The sequence below is a fragment of the Eubalaena glacialis genome, chromosome 6 (assembly GCF_028564815.1).
Source record: "Eubalaena glacialis isolate mEubGla1 chromosome 6, mEubGla1.1.hap2.+ XY, whole genome shotgun sequence".
In the NCBI taxonomy this organism is placed as follows: domain Eukaryota; kingdom Metazoa; phylum Chordata; class Mammalia; order Artiodactyla; family Balaenidae; genus Eubalaena; species Eubalaena glacialis.
The window spans coordinates 106,092,300-106,120,176 of NC_083721.1; the positions used below are offsets into that span (position 1 = coordinate 106,092,300).

At 34.8% G+C, this 27,877-nt stretch overlaps 1 protein-coding gene across 2 annotated transcripts in view; it reads left to right on the forward strand.

The window, feature by feature from the left end:
- The window catches only part of IFT80 (intraflagellar transport 80), a 119,766-nt gene that overhangs the window by 77,574 nt on the left and 14,315 nt on the right, over positions 1–27,877 (forward strand). For both annotated transcript variants that reach the window (XM_061193489.1, XM_061193488.1), the window contains exons 10-18: positions 8,701–8,819; positions 12,567–12,641; positions 15,902–16,065; positions 21,174–21,238; positions 23,234–23,369; positions 23,824–23,971; positions 25,082–25,253; positions 26,183–26,272; positions 26,363–26,535. In XM_061193489.1, coding sequence (XP_061049472.1) covers positions 8,701–8,819; positions 12,567–12,641; positions 15,902–16,065; positions 21,174–21,238; positions 23,234–23,369; positions 23,824–23,971; positions 25,082–25,253; positions 26,183–26,272; positions 26,363–26,535 — 1,142 coding nt within the window. The remainder of the gene's footprint in view (positions 1–8,700; positions 8,820–12,566; positions 12,642–15,901; positions 16,066–21,173; positions 21,239–23,233; positions 23,370–23,823; positions 23,972–25,081; positions 25,254–26,182; positions 26,273–26,362; positions 26,536–27,877) is intronic.

Sequence of the window (27,877 nt, forward strand, 5' to 3'; positions counted from 1 at the left end):
TGATTATAATTACTATAAAAATTTGAGGGACTTTCCTGGGAGTCCAGTGGCTAAGACTTCGCCTTCCATTGCGGGGGGTGCGGGTTCCATCCCTGGTCGGGGGTGGGGAGCTAAGGTCCCACATGCCTTGCGGCCAAAAAACCAAAACATAAAACAGAAGCAGTACTGTAACAAATTCAATAAAGACTCTAAAAATGATCCATATCAAAAAAAAAAAAAAAGAATCTTTGAGAAAAAATTTGGAAGCATGTATCTTGTGATTTCTTGGATGTGTCTGTTCAGGTATTCTTTAGACTAAGTATCCAGATTTTCACAGACAATCTGGATAATGGTCACCAGATTGATAATAATTAGGTACCTTATACATCTTCTTTGTTCTACTTTTTAAAAAAAAATTTTTGGCGGCACCTTGTAGCATGCAGGATCTTATTTCCCTGACCAGGGATCGAACCTGGGCCCCCTTACAGTGGAAGAGTGCGGAGTCTTAACCACTGGCCCGCCAGGGAAGTCCCTCTACTTTCTTATTTAAAAAATTTTAAACTTATTATGGATAATTTAAACCACACAAAAATAGACAGAATAGTATAATGAATCTCTATGTACTCATCTCCCAGCCCTAACAGCCGTCAACCCAAGATCAAGCCTGCCCCATCCATGTCCATATCTACTTTCCCCCTCCCCCAATTATTTTGAAGCAAATTCAAGTATCATTTCAGCTGTGAAGTTTTCAATATATACAGCTAAAAGATAAGGACTCTTTTTAACGTACCCACAATACCATTACCATACAGTAAAAATGATAGTAATTCCTTAATGTTATCAAATATCCAAGAAGTGTTCAAATTTTTGATTGTTTCCGCCATGTCACATTTTTTAAAGTTTGTTTGTTTGAATCAGAATCCAGAATGGTTTACATGTTGCAGTTGGTTGGCATACCTTTTAAGTCTCTTTTATTCTGTAGATTCCCCTTCCATCTCTATTTTTCCCCCTGCGGTTTATTTGTTGAAACCAAATTGTTTGTCCAGCCCCACAGTGTGGACATTGCTAATTGTATCCCCATGGTGTGGTTTGACGTACTTCTCTGTCTTTTGTATTTCTTGTAAATGAGTGTTTGGATCTAGGTGATGGTGTAAATATATATTTTTGTTAGTCAACCTGGGAACCAAAACATTATTTATAGTATTGTGTCTATGACAAAGAATGCATTGTGAGTTCTAATCAACTGATTTGGGGACACACTTTTACTCATATAGTGCTTGGTGGCTAGCTAATATAGTATTGCCTTAATTTCAGAAATGCCCCAAGATGAGAATATATTTAAAAAGAGAAGTTTTTCTTTCATAATAAAAAGGAATCATCCTAGAATTAGAGGATTTTTACATAAGATAAGATGAACAGTGGAGGTTTCTAAATAGCTTATCTAATCCAAATTGTCTTTATACTTAAAATAATGTTTGCAAATAATCTTTCAAAATTTTAGGACTAGAATAGTATTTTTAGTTTTGTAAAGGGGTCTTACTCTCTCGGTGATTATAAGACATTTGTATTGCATTTTTGCTAAGCTGGGTCTATTCATAGTTTTTTCTTAGAACAATTTCATTTATTTATTCAATGCCCTACTTGCCAGGCATTGAGCTAGGCAACGGGAAGTACAGCTGTGAATAAGACAGGTTTGGTTCCTGTTCTCATGGGACCTCCTAGATTAATATGTTGAAAATCTTTTGTTTTTTTATAAGTTCTTCTCAAATTGATTGAATGAAGGTAAAGAGTAAAGAAACAAAAGAAATTTATTGGTCCATGTGAAGTCAAGAGATGGGACTTACGAGGCTGTATTGGATCCAGAGGCTTAAATAAGGTCAACAGGAGTTCCATCATATCTCTTCCTCAACGGTCCTTTTTTCTGTATTGGCTTCATTTTCACAAATGCTGTCTCTCTTTTGCGGCCTTGGTAGCTCCAGGCTTACATTCTACCAACTTCAAGTCCAACAGAAAGAGTGCTTTCCCCTCCAGCCCCTTAGTAATTCCAGCAGAAGTCTCAGCATTGGATCTCATGTGCCAAGTCTGGGTCAAGTATGTTTCATTGGGAGGTGGAGGGAATGATGAGTCAACCCCATCTAAACCACTTAGTCACTTAGAATAATAGGGGGAATGGTTTCCCAAAGGAAAACCAAAGCATATTTACCAGAAAAGATAGCATTTGATTCTGGGCAGACAGAAACCAACAGATATCCACTATAGTCTATCTTTTTTGGCTGTTTAGCAACCATAACTGTATTAGTTATCGATGGCTGCATAATAAATCACCTGAAAACTTAGTGACTTAAAACAGCAACACTTATTATCTCTCAGTTTCTGTGGGTCAAGAATCCAGGCATGGCTTAGCCAGGGTTTCTGGCTCATAGTTTCTCACAAGGCTGCAATCAAGGTGTTGGCCAGGGCTTAGTGGCACCTGAAGGCTCAACTGGGGAGGATTTGCTTCCAAGCTCACTGATAAGGTTGTTGGCAAGATTCCATTTATCAACGTCTGTTGAATTGAGGGCAGTTGACTGGAGGCCACCCTCAGTTTCTTGCATGTAGCCTCTTCACAGGGCAGCTCACAAGTTGGCAGCTCTGTCAGAGCAGTTACGAAGGGCACAGAGAGTGTGAGCAAGACATAAGTCACAGTTTTTTATAACCTGAACTCAGAAGTGTCATCTCATCACTTTAGCCTTTTTCTGTTCACTGGAAGCAAGCTACAAGGTCCAGTCTACACACAAGAGGAGAGACTTACATAAGGATGTGAATACGAGGACATAGAAATCACTAATCCCCTTACAATCTACTCACCACGCGTACTTTCTCTTATTCACATGTATGTATAATACAGAAATGCACTACTTAACTTTGCAGCTATTCTATATGTAACTGAAAACAAACCCATCCCCTCTCTAAAAGATGATAACCTAGACTAATCCAGTCATTCCAGCTCCAACTCTCTGGTCTGGAAAACTATAAATAAATGTGAATTTTAATTATTCTCCTCTCCCCCATATTCCCAGTTTATAAAGACGAAGGGAAAACAGGGCAGCTGCAATGAAAACAATTTGGAAAATGGGAGAAGGGAAAACAACGCACTGTGATTACCAGGTTCCTAGCAAAAACCCGGCTGGCCAGGAATATCTTGAGAACTCTTTTTCTTAGCAATAAAGTTAGTTGCTTGGTTAATTAGGCAACTCTAGATTGCCTTTCTGGGAAGATTTCCCACTTGGGAGGATTCCCTTTCTGGGGTCCGTACATTTTAGCAGCCCACTTAACGTTGTTGTGAGGTGGAGCCACAGATTGCTATAGGGACAACAGTCACAACTTTTTGTTTGCCTGGTTTAGAGTTTTACAGTTTTCTCAGAAGCTTGGTAGACTTGGTTGATTTGTGTTTTGTTAACTCAGAAACCAGAGATCATGTTGAGTCCTAATTATTAAATCTAGACCTTGACCTGGCAGTTGCTACCTGGCAATAGGCTTCATTGCCCTACCTGTCTCTCTGGACCTCAGCTTTTATATGATACAGTAACCTAGAGTGAGACGGTTTCTTAAGTTGTCCCTTGTCTCCAGGCTGAATCCCAGTGGATGATTCTTTCCAAAAGGGATAGTTGATGTCTTTGCTGGGAGGAAGTGCCTAGGAGGGAGAGGGTACAGGTGGAGGAGATGAGGCATTCCTCAGGTCTCAAGTTTACCGTTTTCTCTTTCCTGCCTCTCTCACTTTAGCATGGGGCACAGCTTTGGCTTTTAATCGTTGCCATAGTTCAAGATTATTTGATTCCTAAGAATCAAATAGAGTGACTAATTACTCTATCTCCTGTAAAGATAAGAGTTAAAGAAAGAGTGATTTTGATGATTAAATGAGATAATGTATGTAAAACAAAGATAAATGGTAACTATTGCTATGGCTATATCTATGTTTAGGATTAAATGAGTATTTGGAAATGTGGAAACAGAATTTTTGGACTTATGTCAGTCTGAGAAGTCTAAATATTGTGGTCAGATGGAAGTATTAGGTGATACAAGTATGAACAGGTTAGTCCTGAAGCTGCCCTGAATTGAACAGAGTAAATGGGTGCATTTTAAAATTTAGCACAGGACATTTCTGATGTTGGATTCACCATAGCTTTGAAATTATAACAGCAATTATCAGTGTGTCTTTTGTTTATTGTCATGGCCAGGATGTTTTATTCCTGTTCTAGTGTTCCAGATTCACAAAAAAGAGAATTCCCCCATGTGAAGCTTTAGGCCAATATGAATTTTAAGAAGTCTGCCTATAATTTGAGTAATGACAGAGGATTATACATCGGATTTTTTAAATATTGAATTTTCCTAAACCTGTGTTAACAGCCAGTTTATTTCATTGGGTATCATGTTGCTATAAAGAAACGACCATATAACTTCCTTTAGAAAATTCTATTTCATTCCATTAGCTTTAAAATGCTTCTGGGAGAGGATGGCATTTTGGACCTCTTAAAAAGTCTCTGGGAGCTCAGACTTCTGGTGAAAATGGTATCATAAGTTCATACTTGGAAGGACGAGACATACATTTGGCTCTAAAGAGATCAATAATTTATGAAATATATTTTTAAAAGAGACTTATCTGGACTCAAAAATAGGATAAACATCTCTGTGGACCAGAAATGGAACAACAATGCAGAGTGTGGAGGGAAACCTCCAACCTGCTTGACTCCTCGTCCAGAAGCAGGGAGGCAAAGGCAACGCAGAGAGGGGCTCCTGTAGGCTGATGGACCTGAAAGGACTCGAAGTGAGACAAGTGGCCTGATCCAGTCTCTGTCTGAAATCAGAGCATGGGGCCTGTGGGGTAGCTCTCTTCTCCCCTCCCTGAAAGAAAAACCTAGAACAGCCTAGGATTTAAAGAGAGACTCACAGGGTCACCACCTACAGTCATGGTTTGCTCAATTCTAGGGGGCCCATCACTTAGACCTAGAGTTGTGCAGTGCACAGCCTGCAGCATGTACCTGTGGCCTTGCAGACAGAGCTCAGCCTTATCACTGAAAGTACACTTCACATTTTTATTCTAAGTAAAAAACCTGCTGACTCCTGAGACCAGTGTTTCTCCTACAGCCTTCTTAAGTAGAGGTGTTTTTCTTCTTTATGCCAAGTATTACGGGGTCTGGGGGTCGGGTAGTTGTCTCCTTACCCCTCATTGCTGATTCCAGACCACAATAACTTCTTCTTCCCTAAAGAACTCCAGCTCCTTTGAGGCACCTGCCATCGGACTACTCCCCTTTTGCAGTCATTTCACCCACTCTTCGAAGAGTGAAGCAAACATATCAGTGTCTTTTTCTTTACCACTAGTCCTGGCAACAGGACTTTTTTTAAGTCTTAAAAAAAAAGTCTAAAAGATAGGAACTATTTTTATTTTAACATAATCATAGTGATATTTCACATTTCTCCAGTTGTCTCCTAAGTCTGTCTACAGTAACAGGTCCCATTTCTCCAATTATTTTCTCTCTCTCTCTATATATATATATTTTAACATCTTTATTGGAGTATAATTGCTTTACAATGGTGTGTTAGTTTCTGCTGTGTAACGAAGTGAATCAGCTATATGTATACATATATCCCCATATCTCCTCACTCTTGCATCTCCCTCCCACCCTCCCTATCCCACCCCTCTAGGTGGTCACAAAGCACCAAGCTGATCTCCCTGCGCTATGCGGCTGCTTCCCACTAGCTATCTATTTTACATTTGGTAGTGTGTATATGTCAATGCTACTCTCTCACTTCGTCCCAGCTTACCCTTCCCCCTCCCCGTGTCCTCAAGTCCATTCTCTACATCTGTGTCTTTATTCCTGTCCGGCCCCTAGGTTCTTCAGAACCATTTTTTTTTTTTAGATTCCATATATATGTGTTAGCATACGGTATTTGTTTTTCTCTTTCTGACTTACTTCACTCTGTATGACAGACTCTAAGTCCATCCACCTCACTACAAATAACTCAATTTCGTTTCTTTTTATGGCTGAGTAATATTCCATTGTATATATGTGCCACATCTTCTTTATCCATTCATCTGTCGATGGACTCTTAGGTTGCTTCCATGTCCTGGAGATTGTAAATAGAGCTGCAATGAACATTGTGGTACATGTCAATATATATTTTTATAGTTGGTTGGTTTGTGTCAGGAACAAAGTCCCATATTGCATTTAATTTGTCTCTTCAATCTTTTAAAATCTGGAACAATTCCACCTCTTTATTTATTTATTTATTTGTTTGTTTACAAAACCAGGTCATTTGTTCTGTTGAATTTCCCACATTTTCCTGTTTGCATCCCTGTGGTATGATTACATTTAACATGTACATCTAGCCCCTGTATTTCCTGTAGACTGGCTATTAGATATAGAGCCTTGATAAATATAAAGAATACTTTGTGGGTGATGCTGTACACTTCCTGTTGCGAGACACATGTCTTCTTATCTCTCTTTCAATAATGATGAGATTTATCAGTGTGTTCAGGCATTATAAGTCTGATTCATATGTCATATAGTTTCCCATTAGGCTTTTACTTTAATATTTTTAGCAGCCATGGATGGTACTTGTTTAGAACCATGTTTCATCAGGAGTTGCATCTTGTAATTCTATCATTCCTTCTGCATTTATTAGCTAGAATCCTTCTGTAAAAGACTTTGCCTAATCAACTATTTGTTACTCTGAAGTGAGACAAATTCTGAATTATTTTCCTTTATTTACCAGTTTTCAAATAGCGAATTGATTTCCTGGTATGCCCAATGAGTTTCTTTGTTGTTGTTGTTGATGTTATCATTATAAACTTGCAGATTTTAACATTTTTGATATATTTCAATCCATTGCAGTCATTATTCTTTCTAATGCTCGAATGGTTCCATCTTTGGCTATTTGACTCCTGTGTTCTTTTGAGATGATTTCAACAGCTTGCTTGCATTTCTGACAAGATGTTCCAGGTGTCTTATATTGATACATTTCCTGTCCCAGACTTGAAATCCACCATTTTTCCAAGAAGGCCTTGTTCCTTTTGGAGGGGAATGTTATTTAGAGACCATGATCCAGGTTCTAGGTGTGCTCATTGCTACTGGTTTGAGCATTACTTCTAGATAAAATGTATTTGTTTTTGACAGATAAAAATATATCATGAGTGTATACTGAGGTTTCAAGTTCAGAATTCAAGATTATGGAATTTTACTCTTGATTTTTTTATTTGCAGTTCTTTTACAAGAAAATTTTTGTTCTTAAAAACATTAATATATCCTAGAATATATCCTAAAATATAGTTTAAAATAACAATCTCAATATTATTCTAATAATATATTATTGAATACTGTTTTACATTTTTTGTTTTTTTAATATAAACAAATCCATATATCTTCATATCCTTCCCTTTATAAGATAAAACGTATAATACTATACACACTGTTTTGCATCTTGCCTTTTTTTGTTTTACAATATATCATGGAGGTTGCTCCATAGATCTTACTCAGTCCTTTTTATAGCTGTATATTATTCTATTTTGTGAATGTAGTTTATTCAACCTATCCCCTGTTGATAGATATTTGGGCTATTTCCAGTCTTTTGCTGTTACCAATAGTGCTGTATGTAGTAATAGCCTGTGTATATGTTATTTCATAGTTTTGCTTGTTTATTTTGGTATGGAATTCTAGAAGTAAGATTGCTGGGTCAAGGATTATATGTGTATATAATTCTGCTATCTCTTGTCATGGCGTTAATAGTTTGGTGGGGATAGGAGTTGGGGAACAGGTAATAAAAATATAATATGCCTTGTAGGTATATTTGAAGAAGTACTTAGAAGAAGTTTGACTTTTATCTTCCTCTTTTTCCTTCCATACCCTTTTATTCTTCATTAATACTATAATTGTCATGTTAATTTAGAAAGATGATAACATTTTGAGGGGAATTTAAAGAAACACTAACTTCTAAGTACAATTAATCTCTTTTTCTCTAATTTTCACCTCTTACTATAATGTATTACCCATTCTGGTAATACATAAAAACTTCAAAAAACTTTATCAGTTAACAAACTTTTATAATAATTTTGACTATCATAGTCAAGTCGCCATTTGTTAGTTGGTGCTTAGCTTTTTTATATATTATCTCTGTGTTTTTATGCATGGAAATACTTTCCACCTCTCCGCACACCTTGGCTTCTTCACTATGTAGTTGGTTTCTTTACTAACACCTCCTACTCCACTTTTGATTTTTAAAGTTATTATATCTCTTTTCTTAGAACTTAAATTTTAAAGTAAAATCTAACCCTAAAAACCCTAAAAATTTAAAAATATATTTCATAAATTATTGATCTCTTACTGTTTTGGGCAGAAATCATATAGTCTCTTTCCAGCTCCTATGTGCCATACTCCTTTGACTATATATCTCACTGTTATAGCAGTTTTCACCTTGTTGCTCCACTGCCACATCATACAGATTGGCTTTCATGTTAGAAATCTCTATACGTAGATCTTTTTCTACTTATTTCTAAGTTTTCTGTGTGTGTAGTTTTGTTGGTTGATTTTTAAACCCAAATCTTATGCCTGGTTCCTATTGAATTCTTCTTCTTTCTATGATTAGATAATCAAGAGTGCATTGAAATTTTTGTGTTTGCTAACTTATCTAATTAAAATTTGATGTATTTTAACGTTGTTTGTTGGTATTTCATTTTCCCTTGTTTAGGTTCGTAACGTTCTTAATGATGCAGTGGATTTACTGGAATTCCGTGATAGAGTCATTAAAGCCTCTTTGAACTATGCACACTTAGTTGTTTCAACGTCTCTTCAGTGTTATGTGTTCTCGTAAGCATCTTGCATTTCTTTAAAATCCAGAGTTTTGTCTGTGAGGAGGAATTTATTTTCAAGGTTTCATATCAACATGGTTTGGTTTAAACTTAACTTTCTCAAAACCTTGCCTATCTTGAACTTACTACCAACCAAGAAGTGATAAAAAGTAAGCTATGAGTAAGGAAAGTAGATCTAATAAAGTTTGTGCATCAACGGTTAATAATCACTTTTATAATACAAAATACCTTCTCTGAGATAGTGTTTACTCTTACTTTACTCATAGCTCTAAGGACTTCAGTATAATTTGATTTCAAAGCCCAGAGAAGGTTAGGAGCATGTGATAAATGATGGGAAAAGGAACCACCTAACCACTGGCAGGGGGGACAGCTAGCAGCCTGACAGCAGGCTGAAAGATGTTCAGTAAGGACACAAGGAAGTGTTCAGGCTTAATATCATAGTCCAGGGTAATCATAAATGTTCATATTGATAATCCAGAGTTGTCCAGAAATGATGAAAGAAAATATGTTCAGTATACTTTGTATTAAAAAGCAGGAAGTGACTCTACATCCAAGAAACTTGCACCTAAAACTTTAAAAACTTACTTGGTATTTTTATGTAACTCAGTGTGTGCTGATAAATATTGAACTGGCTTTCTGGAAACAAACCAACCAACCAAACAACCTGATTTGCAGTGTTAGCTCATTTCTATTATATAAATACTTCTACCATGGCCGATTTCAAGCTACCAATATGATGTCACAGAATTAAGAAGAGATGCACAGTGGCAAACCATTATATAGAATTGCCACCATATAGATAACAATAGGTGTAAATAATCTCAAGTGCATAGATAATAGTAAAATGTAATAAAATAATCTGGAAGTGATCAGTTTGAGTGTTTTGAATATAATTTGCTTAATTATGTTTATATATTTTAATTTTAAATAATGGCTTTATCTAACAGTTGGCTTTCAAAATTCCTGAAAATATAACAATCGGTACAAACTAGCTCTAGTTTGCCACCAGTTGATTTCTCAACTATCCAGAAAACTCAAGGAACCACTATGACACTTTCAAGAGTTGTGAATAAAGATTTTTTTTTTCACATTTTGTGCTTATATTTATAACATTATGTGGTTATAGTTTAATCATTGAATAGAAAATTGAGGGTAGAGTATGTATGTGTCTTACTCACCACTGTATACCCAGTACATGTAGTAAGTACTTAAATAAATAAATAAATAAATATTTTGGGATGAATAAATGAATTGAAAAACATAAAGTGTACTCTTGTCTTGGTAAGCTAAAGCTCAGTGATACACAACACAAAGGTATCCTAAAATTTAATTAACAGTATCAGTTGCTACAAGTATGTATTACAAATTGCCACTCACTTATGTGTAAATCTGCTACTAATCAGAATCTGCAACTTAGAATAACAGCCAAGCCTGCAGTAATGAAATGGGAGAAGCAAAGGAGAAAGGGGATAAAGAAATAAGCAGCTCAGTTTTACATGAAAATTTTTTTCTTATGTGAAAGAGAAGGGAGGCTTTGGGTAAAGTCAAGAAAGCTACCAAGTTAAACCATTGAGGTAAGGAAAGGGACTATAGAATATGAGGAAATCTCACAATCACTTAGTGCACATGGATTTTGAATAATTTTCACGGGGTTGAGGAAAACAGAGAAGATTTCCTCAGTTTAGGGTTTGGTCGAAGAAAGGTAGGGCTCTTAACTGCCCTAAACGAGGGATTTATTCTACTAATTTTAATGGCAAAGACATAATGTTTGAATCTGTAGGATTGGTATCATTATGTGTTACTTGTATTAGAGAGGTTGCTTTTTAAAATATTTACCAAAAGTTTAGAAGCTGTTATTTAATTTTTTTGTCACTCTACCTTTCTCATACCAGTTAGTATGTGTCAAAATATTAAATTGCTTTTTTTCTTTTCTGATTTAACATTACCTCCCCTCTCTTGTTGTCAAGACATTTGTGAAGGTACAAAATATTTATTAAAGTGAAATACCAGGGAGCAGTAGTGGGAATGAAGTAATGCTGAGACCCATCATGCTGAAATATAGTTCATTAAATTAAAAATACCTAGTATTTTAGATAATAACAACTATTATTTACTGAGCACTATTATACTATCTTTTATGTTCATGATCTAATTTACTCTGTGTGTTGAATATTATTATTATTATTCCCATTTTACAAAATGAAGAAACTAAAGGACGCAGAGGTAATTAAGTAACTTACCCTAGGTGAAATTACTTAACTTCTTTACTAAAGGAAGAGCTGGGATTTGAATCCAAGTTCCTAATAACTGTTGCCCCTTTTTTAGTAATAAAAATATAACTTTAAAAACAAACATGCAAGCCATATACTGGTTTATATGAAAAGAAGTTCCAGACAAAGAAAATCATATATGAGCGTTCTATGTTAAATTTTCATTTGATTTTTCAAATAGTTGTATAGAAAATTCTCTTGTTCTGATTTAGGGAGTTTATATTTCCATGTCGTATATATATATCTCAGTTGTCATAAATCTCAGATATTTTGTAAGGGGACATTAAAAAAACCTCATACTCACTATTTGTATCAGCTCTCTTGACAAAGAATGAAGGTTAATTCTGATGACTGCATAAATGAGCATACTGTGATATTTTTTCTAAAGTACAAAAGTACATAGCTTTATCATACCTGTGAACCTCAGACTTACTAATTATCAGTAGTGATTTACTCACTGTTTGGCATTTACTTATTGAAATGGGTATCAGGCTCTGCATTAGCCAAGATTAATTTCCCCCAATTTACTGCAAGCTTCCCCTTCCCGCCATCTCCTGGATCAATATGAGATTTAATCTGAGTTAAAGAATTTGTTCTATGAAAGTAATTGAGAGAAATTCAGAATATATAGGAGTAATAAAACATTTTAAACGTGAAACACCTTTGATTATTTGGGGATGGGTTTTTCAGTTTGTAAATGTTCTCTCCACCCATCCTTATCTTTGAATCATATTACATCATAAAAATCATAGGAGTTATTTTTTCATTCATTCATCTGTTTATTCAATAAGCATAGTCATAGCTTACATTAATACAGTATTTTACAGTTTACAGAATGTTTCACAGAAATCTTCATTCAGCTCAACATTTACATTGGGAGACCTGCAGGAAAAATTGTTCATCATGTTATTGTTATTATAGTTTTTGTTTGTTCAGTATCTGCTATGCAGTAGGCAGTTAGCTAGATGCTTTAGTTAAGTCATCATTATCTCCATTTTAAAAATAAGAAAACTGTTCTTTAGGTCAAGCTTATTAAGATCATACGGCCGACAGGTGGTGAAACCAGATTTCTACTCCTGATTTGTCTAGCCAAAACACCATCCTCTTTTCACTATACGATGCTGCTATTATTTTTCAAAAGAGAAACATTAAATGACATGCCCAATCACAGAGCTAATAAATGACAGAACTTGAACTTATGATTCCTCAATTCGCATCTTGTGGCTCCTAGAATAAACATTTATTGAGTACTTACTATGTGCTAGGTGCTAGGGACACAGAGTCCGCTTTCTAGTCAGGGATACACACATGTTAAGTGAATAATTTCAAAACAATGCACCAAGTGCTGTAATAGAAATATATACAGAGTTACTGTGAAACTAAATATACTTCATTTTAAATGAGTACCCATCTACTTATTAAAAAGTATTTGGCATTTCAAGTGTTAATAAATATCCATTTTATTTGTCTTTCAGTACGAAGAACTGGAATACACCACTTATATTTGATCTCAAAGAAGGAACTGTTAGTTTAATTCTGCAGGCAGAAAGGTAATTTGTTTATCATGTTTCACTATTGAATTTGGGGTTAAAATATTTTAAACTTCAGGAAAGCACTCTTTAAAGCATGCCATTTACAGAATGGTACATTTGTCACTTGGAATCAATCTGTTTCTGCTATTTATTTTAAAAGAAAAAAAAGTAAGAAAATAAGCTCTTAGATCAGTGGTTCTGAAACTTTTTGGTCTCAGAATTTCTTTACATTCTTAAAAAGTTATTGAGGGCTATATGTGGGTTATATATATTGACATTTACTATACTAGAAATTAAAATTGAGAGATTTAAAAGGTCTTAATTTATTTAAAAATGATGAGAATAAACTAATTACAAGTAAACATCAGAGTAATGATGAGAGAATGAGTGAAACAGGCCAATTACTATAACATGGTTTTGACCCCATTGTTCCTGTATTTTCTATTCTCTTCTGTTTTTGTTTTTAAATACTGGTTGAAACTCATTAATTTTATGAGCTACTACTAGGCTGTGTGATCTGAAGTTTGAAAAACAATATTCTCTACCAAGACTTTGTGTATACAGGACTAAGAAACTCTGGGTCAATTAACTGGAGTAAAGTAGGAGTAGCTATTACTCAGGAACCCACACTTTTCCATGGAAGTTATCAGTCTGTCAAGTACAGTGATACCCTACTGAATCAGAGATCAGAGTTAGATAACTACAACTCAATAAAACCAGGAATAAAGTATGAAAATATAATCAGCAATTACCTAAGATAGGTACCCATGAAATCTTTTCACTAAAACAATTTACTTTATTCCTCATCCCTTTACTCACCACCTAGGCAGCTCTTAATAGTGTTATTATCAGGTTTTCTAGCCCATAGTCTTTTTTTTTTAAATAAATAAATTTATTTATTTATTTTTTTATGGCAGTGTTGGGTCTTCGTTGCTGCACGTGGGCTTTCTCTGGTTGTGGCGAGCGGGGGCTACTGTTCGTTGCGGTTCGCAGGCTTCTCATTGTGGTGGCTTCTCTTGTTGTGGAGCACGGGCTCTAGGTGCACAGGCTTCCGTAGTTGTGGCACGTGGGCTTAGTTGTTCCACGGCATGTGGGATCTTTCTGGACCAGGGCTCGAACCCGTGTCCCCTGCATAGGCAGGCGATTCTTAACCACTCTGCCACCAGGGAAGTCCCCCATAGTCTTTTATAAATAGCATACCAGAAGAGGAATACTGGTGAGTTGTTAGAGGCTGGCACAATGACAGGAAGAAAAGTGACTGCCTGGCAAGGGAGCATGAGAAAATTGAAAGCAGAGAACCGTGTAGCTGAATAGCATAATTATTCTGATGCACCATCAGATTCTCCTGAGTATCAAAGCTATCAGTTACATAGTTACTGAAGAGTATGATCATCATATTGATGACCTTGAGTGATCAAGAAAATAGTTGTGTCAAATTTTCTATCAGCTGTTTAATGAAGTTGAACCAGTGATTTATTTATTTATTTCTGAAATTCTTTTTACTTGAAACAGTTCCAAATAAATTTATTTCTTTATATATTATATATAAATATATGTTGAATATGCTCTTAGTTAGTAAAGGCATATGTTAATGGCATAAATGATTAAGTAATTAAAGAATATTTTATTTACTGCCCATTTCTGGTCTTATTTGTACATTTAGAAATGTTTACCCCTTGAAACAGTGTTTACTCACAAGGAAGTTAAAGCTTTAGTATCTTGTTTAGAAGAGAAAATGCTTTTAGTACTGAGACAAAGAAAGAATATATACTAATATGATGTGTCACTTGTCAACATTAGCAAATACTGTTTTCGTACACTAATGTGTAAGGGCCAAAGCCTTCAATTAAATAAGCTACACACCAATACTCAAGTATTAATTTAATTCAAGTGTACATATTTGGTATTCATTATATACTAACTTTTTGTTTGTTTTGATGTTTATTTTCTATTTGTTTCCAGAGCAAAAAAGAACAATTAGCGATTCTTGAATCAAGAAATAGTTCTGGGGAATCCCCTGGAGGTCCAGTGGTTAGGACTCGGTGCTTTCACCACCCAGGGCCCTGTTCAATCCCTGGTTGGGGAACTAAGATCCCAAAAGCCACCTGGCGTGGCCAAAAAAAAAAAAAAAAGTTCTGAATCAAGGATATTAAAGTCTTGAACATAAGATTTTAATAAGTAATAATGTGTTCAGCATTGAGGAAACAGGCTCTCCAATATAGCAGTAGTATGAGTGTAAATCAATACAACCTTTCAAGGGGCAGTTTAACAATATATGTTAAATTTTTAAAAGTATATGCCCTTTGATCGAATTATTGCATTTTTAGAATTTATATTGTACTAAGGAAATAAGTAATGTAAACATAACAGAGATGTGTATATACTTTAGACATTCTTTAAAACAGTGAATAATTTGAAATAAAATAAATGTCCATGAGGAATGAGTTAATTAAGTAAAGTTAAGGTGTGTCCATACTTTGCCGTAAGTTATCTCTATGGAAGTAGGAAGATTGCAGGAGATCTTTTGCTTTCTCTGTATTGTTTGAATTATTTTTTGCAATGTTCATAAATTTTGAAAGAAAAAAATAGCAGCCATAAAATATTTACATTTTGACTTAATAAAAAATAAACTATACAGGGCCCTATGCCTTGAATAGAGCGGTCAACACAGCAAATCAACCAAAGTCCCTGATACAAAAAATGTGTTTTTAGATATGAACACATTTACTGATGGTTACCATATTGTTTTAAAGTCAAAACATCTTATTTTAATAAATGCTGGCTCTGATGTTAATTTTTGAGTCATTTTCGCTGTTTAGGACTTTAACCAGTATTTAATCTAATTTAGTACTGTAATTTAATTTTAATGATCCTTACCATAATCTTTAACTCTGAAATATGTATTAATACTGTTTCATGAAACAAATAGCATCTGGCATTAAAAAAATCACTGAATTGTAAATTACACGATTTTTTTATTGCCATTGTATAGAGATGCTTCTTTAGGAAAGGAAATGAATTACAATTATAATATTAATGGGCCTTTTCATTTTTTCTTCTCCTACCTCCATCAAAAAACAAAAACCTAGAAAACAAACCAAACAACCAATGTTGACTTTTCAGGTTGTTTTTATATTTCATTCTTTATATATTTATGTTTTACTATTGTTTTAATTGTAAGATTTAGATTTTTCCAAAGCATAAACTATTTTCTAATATAAAAATGAAATTATAGTAAACTCCTATTTGAAAATATATTTTTATTCTTTATTTTTTAGACATTTTCTTCTTGTAGATGGTGGTGGTATCTATTTATATTCTTATGAAGGGCGCTTCCTTTCCTCTCCAAAATTTCCTGGAATGAGAACAGATATTCTAAATGCACAGACGGTCTCTCTGAGTAATGATACCATAGCAATAAAAGACAAAGCTGATGAAAAAAGTAAGTGCATTTTTATAATTTTCCATGAAATTTGTTAACACTGTAAAATTTTCATCAATTAACTTTCATTTTCTCATCTATTATTATGTTAACTTTGTATGAAAGAATTATGAGCTTCCTAATTTGTCCTAAGTATGAATCAATTAAAGAACTAAAGTTGTCATCTTATTCCCAATTGATGCAACAAATAGATATTGTCACAGCATCAAAGCTTAGTGGTAAGGAATAAATCTCATATATTCAGTAGCTGTTGGTATAGAGTTTGAATTCAAGACTGTGAGTCCTAAAAATGTATGTTAATTTTTAAGTTTATTGATCTTTTAAACTATTTCCTTTTTCTTTATTTAGTAATATAGTAAATATTGTGCTTCATTGTACTATTTATTTTGCTTATATATATTCATATTTTTATGTTTACATATTTTTAAACTAATGAAGTAGAACAAAGTTATGAATAATTTTAAATTTTCATATAAAAATCTAGGCCACATTAGTGTTTATAGAATGTGTCAGGTGTTTTGGAATTCCATAGTAGAGTGAAACCATTTTTTTAAGGCAATGCTGTATCAGAACATGTATCCAACAAATAGTATTGAGTGCTAACTGTATGCCAAGTACTTTTCTAGAAGTTGAGGATACAATAGTGCATAAGACACACAAATAATCAAACAAATATAGTCAGCTACTGATATGTGCTGTGAAGAAAATTAATGCAGGATGAGGGAATGGAGAATTCTAGAGGTGGGGGAGGGGAATGACCATAGGACAAGCAGGTGCAAATGGGAATTGTTGGCACATAAAAGGAACTGCCGGGGGCTTCCCTGGTGGCGCAGTGGTTAAGAATCCGCCTGCCAATGCAGGGGACACAGGTTCGAGCCCTGGTCCGGGAAGATCCCACATGCCGCGGAGCAACTAAGCCCGTGCGCCACAAATACTGATCCTGCGTGCCACAACTACTGAAGCCCACGCGCCTAGAGCCTGTGCTCCACAACAAGAGAAGCCACTGCAATGAGAAGCCTGTGCACCGCAATGAAGAGTAGCCCCCACTCGCTGCAACTAGAGAAAGGCCTGCATGCTACCACGAAGACCCAATGCAGCCAAAAATAAATTAATTAATTAAATAAATTAAAAAAAAAAAAAAAAGAAACTGCCAGAGGGCCATGGGACTTAGGTTAACACGAGCAAAGCAGAGAGTGGTAGGAGAAGACAGAGAGATAGATAAGTAGGAGCCAGATCATGTAAAGACTTGGCCATGGTAAAGATGTTGGCATGAGAGAGTGGAGGCAAGCATATTACCCTAGGGTTTTTCCTGGATGAATGAGATGAAAGATGGGGAACGAGGAAGTTTAGAGGAGGTCCACAAACCCAGAGAGTTCTATTTTGGTCATGGTAAGTTTAAATGCTTCTTAGACATCCAAGCAGGGTTGGAGAGGAAACAACAGGGTAAAGTCCAGGGCTCAGGAGAGAGTTGGGGACGAGATATAAATGTGGGAGTCATTGGTGTGTAGATGGTGCCACGACACTACATGAAATCACCTAGGAAGTGAGTATAGACAGAGAAGAGGACCAGTGACTGAGCACATCAATATTTAGAGATGGGTAAAAGGAGGAGGAGCCAATGAGGTAAGAGTGAGAGTGAGATATCCCTAAAGCCTAGTGGAAAGGTAGGAAATAATTGTTATTCTCTGTTCATAAATATTGCTGAACAAACATTGTTCATTACTGTGACATGTTACAAAAAAAAAAGTCTGACCTGATTGTTAATTTTGTTAGGTCATGCCATGGAAGACCTAATTCAGGAGCTAGAAAACTGTCCCACTTTTTAATTTTCAGTACTTTCAGATAGCATCGGCTCTCATACTGGTAGAAAATATAATTCTCCTAAATAGAGCTATTCTCTCTCTTTATGCCTTAGGCTTTCTCTGAGAGAGGACATTTGGTAATTGTTTTGTTTTTAAAGGACTTCCTTTCTGGCTAAATGAGAGGAAAGAGAATGAAATGAAATACAGTAGTATCTAGATAGTGGACAGATTCAAGATGGCTGTGTAATTGTTAATAATAATAATTTGGAAGTCAGATTTTTGTCTTCAGTAAACTTAAATTTGAAAATCCCAGTTATCACTATGAACTTTCTATACTTTTCTTATTCAACACCACATATTTTATTTTTATTTACTTATTTATTTTAAAAAATATTTATTTATCTATTTATTTATTTATTTGGGTTGCACCAGGTCTTAGCTGTGGCAGGCGGGCTCCTTAGTTGCAGCTCCAGGGCTCCTTAGTTGTGGGTCACCGGCTCCTTAGTTGTGGCATGCAAACTCTTAGTTGTGGCATGCATGTGGGATCTAGTTTCCTGACCAGGGATCGAACCCGGGCCCCCTGCATTGGGAGCTCGGAGTCTTATCCACTGCGCCACCAGGGAAGTCCCAACACCACATTTTTTAGATAGAAACTATAATAAAGTATGTATGTTTCCAACTGAATATACCTTATTCTGAATTTTTCTACAGTTAATTCACATCTGAAACATATTTCATTATTCTTTAATCCTTTCATAATTCATAGAATTTTAGAACCAGAAAGAATTATGAACATTTTCAGAAATATAGATTTACCTACAAATAAATTATGGTTTACTTACATAAACTTTGATTGTTGAACAAAATAGTCATGTAATTCCATCCTGCCATAAACAGAAAATTTTAAAAACTAAAATAAAATTATTGTAGAACTGATACAAAATGAGAAGGAAAATATTTTCCTTATGTTTAAAGAAACTGGTATTTATTGAAGGCTAGGTAGAGGTATATGTTAACAATAGAAAGAACAATTGAAGTACCTGGAATATTTAACCTGTAAAATTTTCTTTCAAGGGGACCATCCATATATGAAATTAGTGGTTCCTTCCTAACTTGGGAGTTCCTTTACAGGCAGGATTCTTTATACCAAGCACAGTACTCTTATAATATAGTAGGTGCTCCATAAATACATGTTAAATGGATTTGAATACCCCTTCCAATGATTGATTAAGTAGTAGAGGTACTGCTTTTGACTTCCTTCTTCTCCCCATCCACCTTGCACAGATGCCCTATGATGTTAGTGTGGGTGATTTGAAACACATGTCTGGGTATAGCGGGGGAGGAGAAGTCAGAGAGCAGTTTCTTATGCTTAGAAGCAACTCTTTCAGCTTCCAGCTCCTTAGTTGTCCTTTCTGCCAGTTTCAGTTACATATTAAAATTAAAATACAGGTTCAGCCTCCCATAGATCAGGGCCACTTACAGTTGTGGAAATTAGATAAGTTCATCCATATACCTCCAGCTCTTTATAATATGTGCAGTCAACAAAAGGATGGAAGGCTTTTATTTTTTTAAAAAGTTAGTTTATATAGCTATGAAAATAACTGGGCTTAGTCACGCCCAAAGCATTTTTTAAAATGGAAGCAAAATTTTTCTAATTTTTGATTCTATACTTAATTAAAAATTCTGTGACTATTTTTCTTTTTCATTTCTTTCAGCAAAATTGGCGATTTTAGAACATAACTTATTATGAAGACATGATTTCCTCTGTGAATATAGCCAGTGACCTCAAACTTAACATCCTAAGGTTTACTAACAGCTATAAATCAATATACTAAAAGTGTGATCCTCTGGAATTTAAATATCATGTTATATATATATTAGCATTTTTATGATCTGTATAAATTGTCCAATTTTTTGCTGACTGCACATGTCACTTCTGTCTTTTCAGTTTTGTAATTCTATGTGTGTGTTCAGTCATATGAAATTACTCTATTTGGGATGAATCTTGAGCTGGAGTAGTTTGGGAATTACTTAAAGAGAATCACCAAAGCACTAACAGTCTTTTTAAAAGAGCAAAGAACAGCTGGCAATACGGCTGTCATTTATGAGACTAGGAGAAGCCTTTGGTGAAACAGAGAAAGGGACAGAGACCGTTTTTGTTCCTGGCTTCTTCAATACAATATCTACTGTAATTTTTACAACTTGGCCTACTCAGAACATCTAACATGGGGTTGGAAACAGAGAACTTTGAATTATCATTTTTTAGATAATGATTGATGTCCTGAAAATAATCCAGGAAAGTATATAGCATGAAAAGGTGACCTAAAACAAAACCTAGGAAAAAGGATCACCAAATGAGGAGGAACTAGCAAAAGAGAATTAGGGATGGTCCAAAATAGGAGAGAATCAGGAGAAAACAGTGTTTTTTGTAGCCCACATAAGAGTTTCAAGAAAGAGGATGGTCAGGAGTATCCAGTGCTGCTGGGAGGTCAAGACTAGAAGTAGATTCCTGAAGACTGAAAATAGACTCTTTGATTTGGCAACAAATCAAAGTGATCATTGGTGATCCATGCAAGAGCCTTTGCATCAGTGTAGTGAGGTTGAACATCAAGTTGTAATAGGTCGAAGAGTGGCTACATGATTGAACTCAATTTCCAGCTCCCCTCCCATTTCAGGGAGCTGAAAGTCCAAACTCTATAATCACGTGCTTGGTCTTTCAGGTGACCAGCCCCTATCCTGAAGCTATCTAGGTAATCACCAAGAGTCTCTCCGTTAGCATAACAAAGACACTCCTATCACTCAGAAAATTCCAAGGGCTGATGAAGACCTGTGTCAGGAACCCAGGACAAAGACCACACAAATTATTTATTACACATTAGTGTACCGACCACAGGGAATTGAAGAGTACATAACACATTGCGTGGTAGTATAGTATGCACTCAACATATTTTTCCTTCGTAAAATGATTGTCTGGGTTGTTATGTTGGTCTAAGTCAGAGTTATGAAAATTACAAACTACATCCAGATTTGGACTTGCCACTGTTGATCCTGTGGTGCGGTGATGCCATACCATTAATAACAATTCTAATTAGGGAATGTATGTTTTAGGAAGACGTATTCAGTTCCACTGAGAAATATGACCTCATTACTAAGTAGGAATTTGATGCTGCTGCTCTTCTGTGCTGATAGGTATGCTATGGTCCAAAGAGCTAAATAATTTCTCATTAAGAGTATGATAACTCCATAGAAATTTACTAATAAAAATTCTAATGTAACACATTAACTAATGCTTTACTTTTTTTCAAGTAATCTTCCTCTTTGAGGCATCAACTGGAAAACCACTGGGAGATGGGAAGCTTCTTTCTCATAAGGTAATGGATATTAGCTATTTTTAATGTAAATAGCCATTTACTTTTTTTTTAACTTAATGTTTTCATTTTAAGGAGGAAAACATGGAAATTAGTTTTATATTTAAAACCAGTGTGGGGCTTCCCTGGTGACGCAGTGGTTGAGAATCTGCCTGCTAATGCAGGGGACACGGGTTCAAGCCCTGGTCTGGGAAGATCCCACATGCCGCGGAGCAACTGGGCCCGTGAGCCACAACTACTGAGCCTGCGTGTCTGGAGCCTGTGCTCCGCAACAAGAGAGGCCACGATAGTAAGAGGCCCGCGCACCGCGATGAAGAGTGGCCGCCGCTTGCCGCAACTAGAGAAAGCCCTAGCACAGAAACGAAGACCCAACATAACAATCAATCAATCAATAAAATCTTAAAAAAAAAAAAAAAGGATACAAATTTACAAAAAACAACAACAAAAACAAAACAGTGTGTGTTCTATATAGAGTATTTTGCCTAAAATATCATAAAGACTAAACACGAGTAAATTCTGTAATAGAAAGCTATATTTGCAAATTAACTGAATAAAAGAATCTGACTTATATGTTTTTTGTTCAGGCTCTTTACTGCTTTTCAATAAAATGTTCTATCTTGATTAAACTTTTAGCACCTATAGTATCAGTAAATAAACATGTGTTTTTACTTCAAAACAGCTTGTAGTTTTCCCATTGACCTGTTTTTTTTTTTTTAAATAAATTTATTTGTTTGTGTATTTTTCCTTTGGCTGCTTTGGATCTTCGTTGCTGCGCGTGGGCTGTCTCTAGTTGCAGCGAGCGGGGGCTATTCTTCATTTCGGTGCGCGGGCTTCTCATTGCGGTGGCTTCTCTTGTCGCGGAGCACGGGCTCTAGGCGCGTGGGCTTCAGTAGTTGTGACTCGTGGGCTCTAGAGCGCAGGCTCAGTAGTTGTGGCACACGGGTTTGGTTGCTCTGGGGCATGTGGGATCTTTCCGGACCAGGGCTCGAACCTGTGTCCCCTGCATTGGCAGGCGGATTCTTAACCACTGCGCCACCAGGGAAGTCCCCACTGACCTGTTCTTAGCCAGCATTTTCTTTAGATTTTAAGACTGTAGTTAAACTGAAAAAGAAAAATCTATAGAAATACAAAAAGACCCTGAATTGTGAACTGTTTATTGGTTTCTGATTTTTAGCCTTAAAATAAACAAATGAGCACATTTTATTGAGTTATCCTTCTAATAAGTGATGTATTAGGGTTTAAAGATGCTTTTAACTTTATTGTTCAGTGCTACCAGTGAAGTGTTGCCCTATCTTTTATTTTCTTCTTTTTGTAATTATTAGTTTTAAAGTTAAATAACAAATATATTCAATGGTTCAGAAACAGAAAAGCATAAATAAGCATACAGTGAAAAAGTATTCCTGCTACACCTGTCAATACAGTTCCTTTCCACCAAATAAGTAACTATCACTATTAATCTCCTTATATCCTTCTAGAAATTTTTAGTGCATACACAGACAAAACTGATATATATTCTTTTCTCCTTCTTTTACAAAAATATAACATATATATCTGCACTTTGCTTTTCTCACACAGCACTGTTTCTGGAGATATTTTCATATCAATACATAAAGTGTTTTCCCAATCCTTTTTCTTCCCACCATATAGTGTAACATTTTATGGATGTATCAGAATTTGTTTAACTTGTGCCCAAGTGATGGACGCACATGGAAATGTGTTTCAGCTTACAGAATTTCAAAATATACATTATTTTATAGTGTTTTAACAGGCATCTTTCCCTTGTAAATTAAGAAAAAAGTAACTGTACTTTAGCTTTTGAATTATTAGTATATTAGCAGTTAAATTTTTTAACAGGGACATTTTATCATTATAAGTAGGTAAGTGATATTTAATTGATCTTTAAATAAACAAATGTTCTTATAATTAAACAATTAAAACAATCTAATGTCAAGCACTAAAACTAACCCAGAATTTTCATTTTTTTTTTTTTAATTTTAGAATGAAATTTTGGAAATTGCTCTAGATCAAAAGGGACTTACCAATGATAGAAAAATTGCTTTCATTGATAAAAATAGAGATCTCTGTATCACTTCAGTGAAACGATTTGGGAAGGAAGAACAAATTATCAAACTTGGTAAAATAATTGTAATACATTTAAATTTTTGATTACTTTCAGCTTTCTTAGATCTACTCTGTCTTATATTATACTAAATAGCTTACTTGCTTGAATGAATCTATGAATAATGCTTTGGTCTCATAACATTTCTTATGAAATGTTACTTCAAAGTATGTTCTTATGAAACGCTACTTAATTCCATTTTAATAGCACGTCTTTAGCTGCTACAGCTAACTTGGCATTGAAAGAAAGACATGCAGATTAAAAATATAATGGTTCTGGGTAAAATATTCAAATTTATTTCCATAAATTTTTATGTGAATTTTTGTACGTTTTCACCATTATATGATCAGAAAATAGTCATACCTACGAGCAGTTAGTTAGGGTCTTGTACATCTGCTGATTTTAAAGGTGTATTTTTAATACTTATGTAATGGAACTAATAGTACATTAACATTCTTTTTAAAATAAGGAACAATGGTGCATACTCTGGCGTGGAGTGATACATGCAACATCCTCTGTGGACTTCAAGATACTCGATTTACAGTGTGGTATTACCCCAATACGGTTTATGTGGACAGAGACATTTTGCCTAAAACATTATATGAAAGGGATGCAAGGTAACATTTTACTGCATAGGATTGTTTATTGTTGTAAATAAAACTAACAGAGTGTTGTGTTTCTGCCTCTAATTTAAGTCCTGCAAGATGTCTTTCACTTCACTTAGTCAACCAAATAAAATTGTTCAGCTAAAACTAGTTTAATGAGATTTAAGTGATGGAATCAAGTTGAAAGGGTCAGATAATACTATTTTATTTATTTATTCCTTAAATGAATATAATTTTTCCTTATATGGATATAATTTTCAGGTTTACTGTTGTTTAATGGTAACTCAGGTCGTTTTTTCAGTGTGGTTTAGTTATTTTAATATAGGCACTCTTAAGATTTTTCTGTGATATATAACTTTGTGACAACCTTTACTCTTTCCCAGATTATCATTACCTTGAGACTTTCAGGAATGTATGTCTCTCTAGAATTGAATTCTTAAATTAATATTAAATATAGAAAAAATGTATACTGAAAAGCTTTTAAAATTTTTTATATTCTTCAGAAAATCAAATGCATTTATATTCCTAAATTCTCTAAGAAATAGCAAGGAGATCTCTCACTCTTGACAAACTAGGTATACAGAGGCTTCACAACTCCAAATCTTAGCTTAATTTTCAAATCTATTTTGAGTTCATTTTTAATATTCAGGCTCACAAATTAGCAAAACCAGAGAGGTATCCTATAAAAAAAAAATTTTAACTAATGAAAAGAAGTTAGTCTCTTTAAAGTTCACCTCTTGTTATTATGAGAAAATAATCTTGGAATCAGCTTAATTTTTAATGTTTATACTTTTAAAAGCTGAAGCTAAGTGCTTTAATCATTTGTGTGATTTACCTTAAGACTTAGAAAAAATCACTTCAAATGCTTTTAGGCATAGTTCTCAAATATGTAATAATTTTTTGCCATGTTAAAATGTTTGTATATTTTGCTCTAAGTGTGTATAGCTAGTTAGATTCAAATATTTGTTTAATATACATACATTCTCCCTGGAGTTTACTTTCTTGGGAGTGCATTTTGGAGGTTGGAGATTTTATATGTATGTCAGGGGTCAACTCCCCAAATTTAATATATATGAAAAATTTTGCTCAGAATACAAATTGCACTTTTCCTTTTTTCAACAGTGAATTTAGTAAAAATCCCCATATCGTGAGTTTTGTTGGAAATCAGGTAACTATAAGAAGAGCTGATGGCTCACTGATTCACATCAGCATATCACCATATCCTGCTATTCTCCACGAATATGTAAGCAGTTCAAAATGGGAAGACGCTGTAAGACTTTGTCGTTTTGTTAAGGTACTTTACATTTCAAATCCATAGTTGTGTATATATGGTATATTAGTTTATACAACATCTTTGTGCAAAATGAGAAATAGTAAGAGCTAAGGGCTGGAAAAATTGCAAATGGGATCACATCTTTTTTTTTAATAAGTGAAGACATGGGTGATACAGAGAGATAGGTGTTGTGTGATTTATTCTCTGAAGAAGCTATACTTTAAGTGAGTAGTTTCTTCTTACTGGTACATATAAAAACCTCTTATGGAACTTTTTTTTAAAAGTCAGATTCCCAAGTTCTACCCCCACAGAGATTCTAATTTATTAGATCCAGTGAGCCTGGGCATATTTTTAAGTTCCTCAGATGATTTGTACAACTAAGGTTAAGAACCACTCACTACTTTAGATCAACATTTCCCAACCTGGTTGAATCAAGTATTTTCCAAGCATATTTGACCACAGAACTCTTTTGTTTTACATTGGTTAATTCCCTTAGACTACACTTTTGTGAAAAGGCTTTTAGATGCTTTTCCTTACAATGGGTTGTTGGCGGCAATCTGCTATAATAGCGTTGTCTGAGAAACTCACTGTTTCTCTGGTTCCCTGTAGTTGCATTCTTTGACATCTCATCAAAAAGACTGGAGGGCTTATAACCTTGAGTTATGGTAAAAGTATATTGTAAGTTCACAATAAACCTTTGATAATTAGAAATGAACATTTTCAAAAAACTGTATTCAAAACTTTCTCTATGTGTTATTAATATATTTTAACAAAGTAGCCACAATGAAATTTCCACATCATTAACCTATTAAATTATTGGTTTTTCAGTGCCATGCTCAGTGATTTTTTATTTTCCATTAAAATATAACTTTATTCTGTTTTAATTCACTGTTTATTTTAAGGCAGTTCAGCCCTGTAGTTGAAATAATTGTTCTCATTTTTCACTTTAGGAGCAAACCATGTGGGCTTGCCTAGCTGCTATGGCAGTCGCTAATCGAGATATGACTACTGCAGAAATAGCCTACGCAGCCATTGGTGAAGTAAATAATGTTTACTTACGTGTATATGTTTGTGTGTTTTTCTTACCGTAATTTGTTACTATTCACTTCAAATATTTTTCTTTTTTTTAGATTGATAAGGTTCAATACATCAATTCTATAAAAAATCTTCCATCTAAAGAATCAAAAATGGCCCACATATTAATGTTTAGTGGGAACATACAGGAGGCTGAAATGGTTCTTCTTCAGGCTGGCCTTGTTTATCAAGCCATTCAGATCAATATTAATCTCTACAACTGGGAAAGGTAATAAAAATGTTTTTCATCAGTTCCAAAACCTGATTGATCTTAATGTATTCTTCTACCGACCACTTAGTAAATTACATCTTCCACTGTACTTAACAGTTTCCTAGTATCATAGAAGAATTTATTCACATTTATATTTGTGAGTAGTTTGCCATTAAAGATTTTTGCCTTCTCTGAATCATGATTGATTAGAAGTTGTCTGTGAAGAAGGAAAGAGAGTCTAGGATGTCTCCAGAATTTCTGATTTCAGTAACTGGATAGATGGTGGTAAGAATATTAGCAGATTTGGAAGAGATGTTGGATTTGAAATATTTGTGAAGAGATAAGTGATAATAGTTGATTATTGGACCTGGAGCTCAAGAAAGATTTGAACTAGAGATGTCGATTTAGGAGTCATCAGCAAATGAATGGAAGCCAGAAGAATGGATGCAGTTGCCTGGGGAATGTGAGGAGTGAGAAGACATAAACTATATTTATGGGATGGGTGAAAAAAAAGAGAAATCCGCTGAAAGATTGGGGTAAAGCAGTCAGACAGGCAGAGAGAGGAGCCAAGAAAGATTTGTGAAGCTAAGGAAGAAATACCAAAGGATTTGTAACGAGGAGTGGTCAGTAACCTTCCCCGCTACCTTAGGCTTTGGGACAGATAGCTTTCTGAGACTGAGTGGCAGGCTGCTCTTCTCTATGACATATTAGGTTTCTCTACTCATTCTCTCAGGTATGTCTCTCTCAGTGAACAAGGTTGTAGTGCTTATATGCACCTGAAGTTACCGTGTTACAAAGCTGGCATGTTGACTTTTCCAGGTTTGAAATGTCTTTCATCATCTTCGTCTCTCTCTGTGCTCAAAAATAACCCATAAATCTTTCAATTACTGGCCCCTTACTTATAATCCCCTCAGATTGGAATTTTTATAGTCCTATCTCCATCTTCCCCTTGAATAGAAGTAACAAAATGGCTAAAAATGTAACAAAAGGTAGTTAATTTTGTTATGGACATACTATAGTCTATTTAATTTACACATTAATTATCTACACTCTTCATACAATTCAGCCACCCTGTTTCTATCCTTTATTTTCACAAATTTGTTGTCATTGTTTGGCTATACAAAGGATCATGAAAGATGTTTTAGGTTCTACAAATATGAATAGGCCATTGTTCTTATCCTCAATTTATTCATAATTCACAAATATTAAAGTAACTATTTTGGAAAGAGACAGTATGAATAATTTTTTAAAAATCTGTATTAAAGAACTAACAGAAAATTGTATATACCATTACAAAGCCATGAGTTCCATGAGAAATAGGGAATAGTGTTCACAGCATATTTTCAACTGATACTTTTGA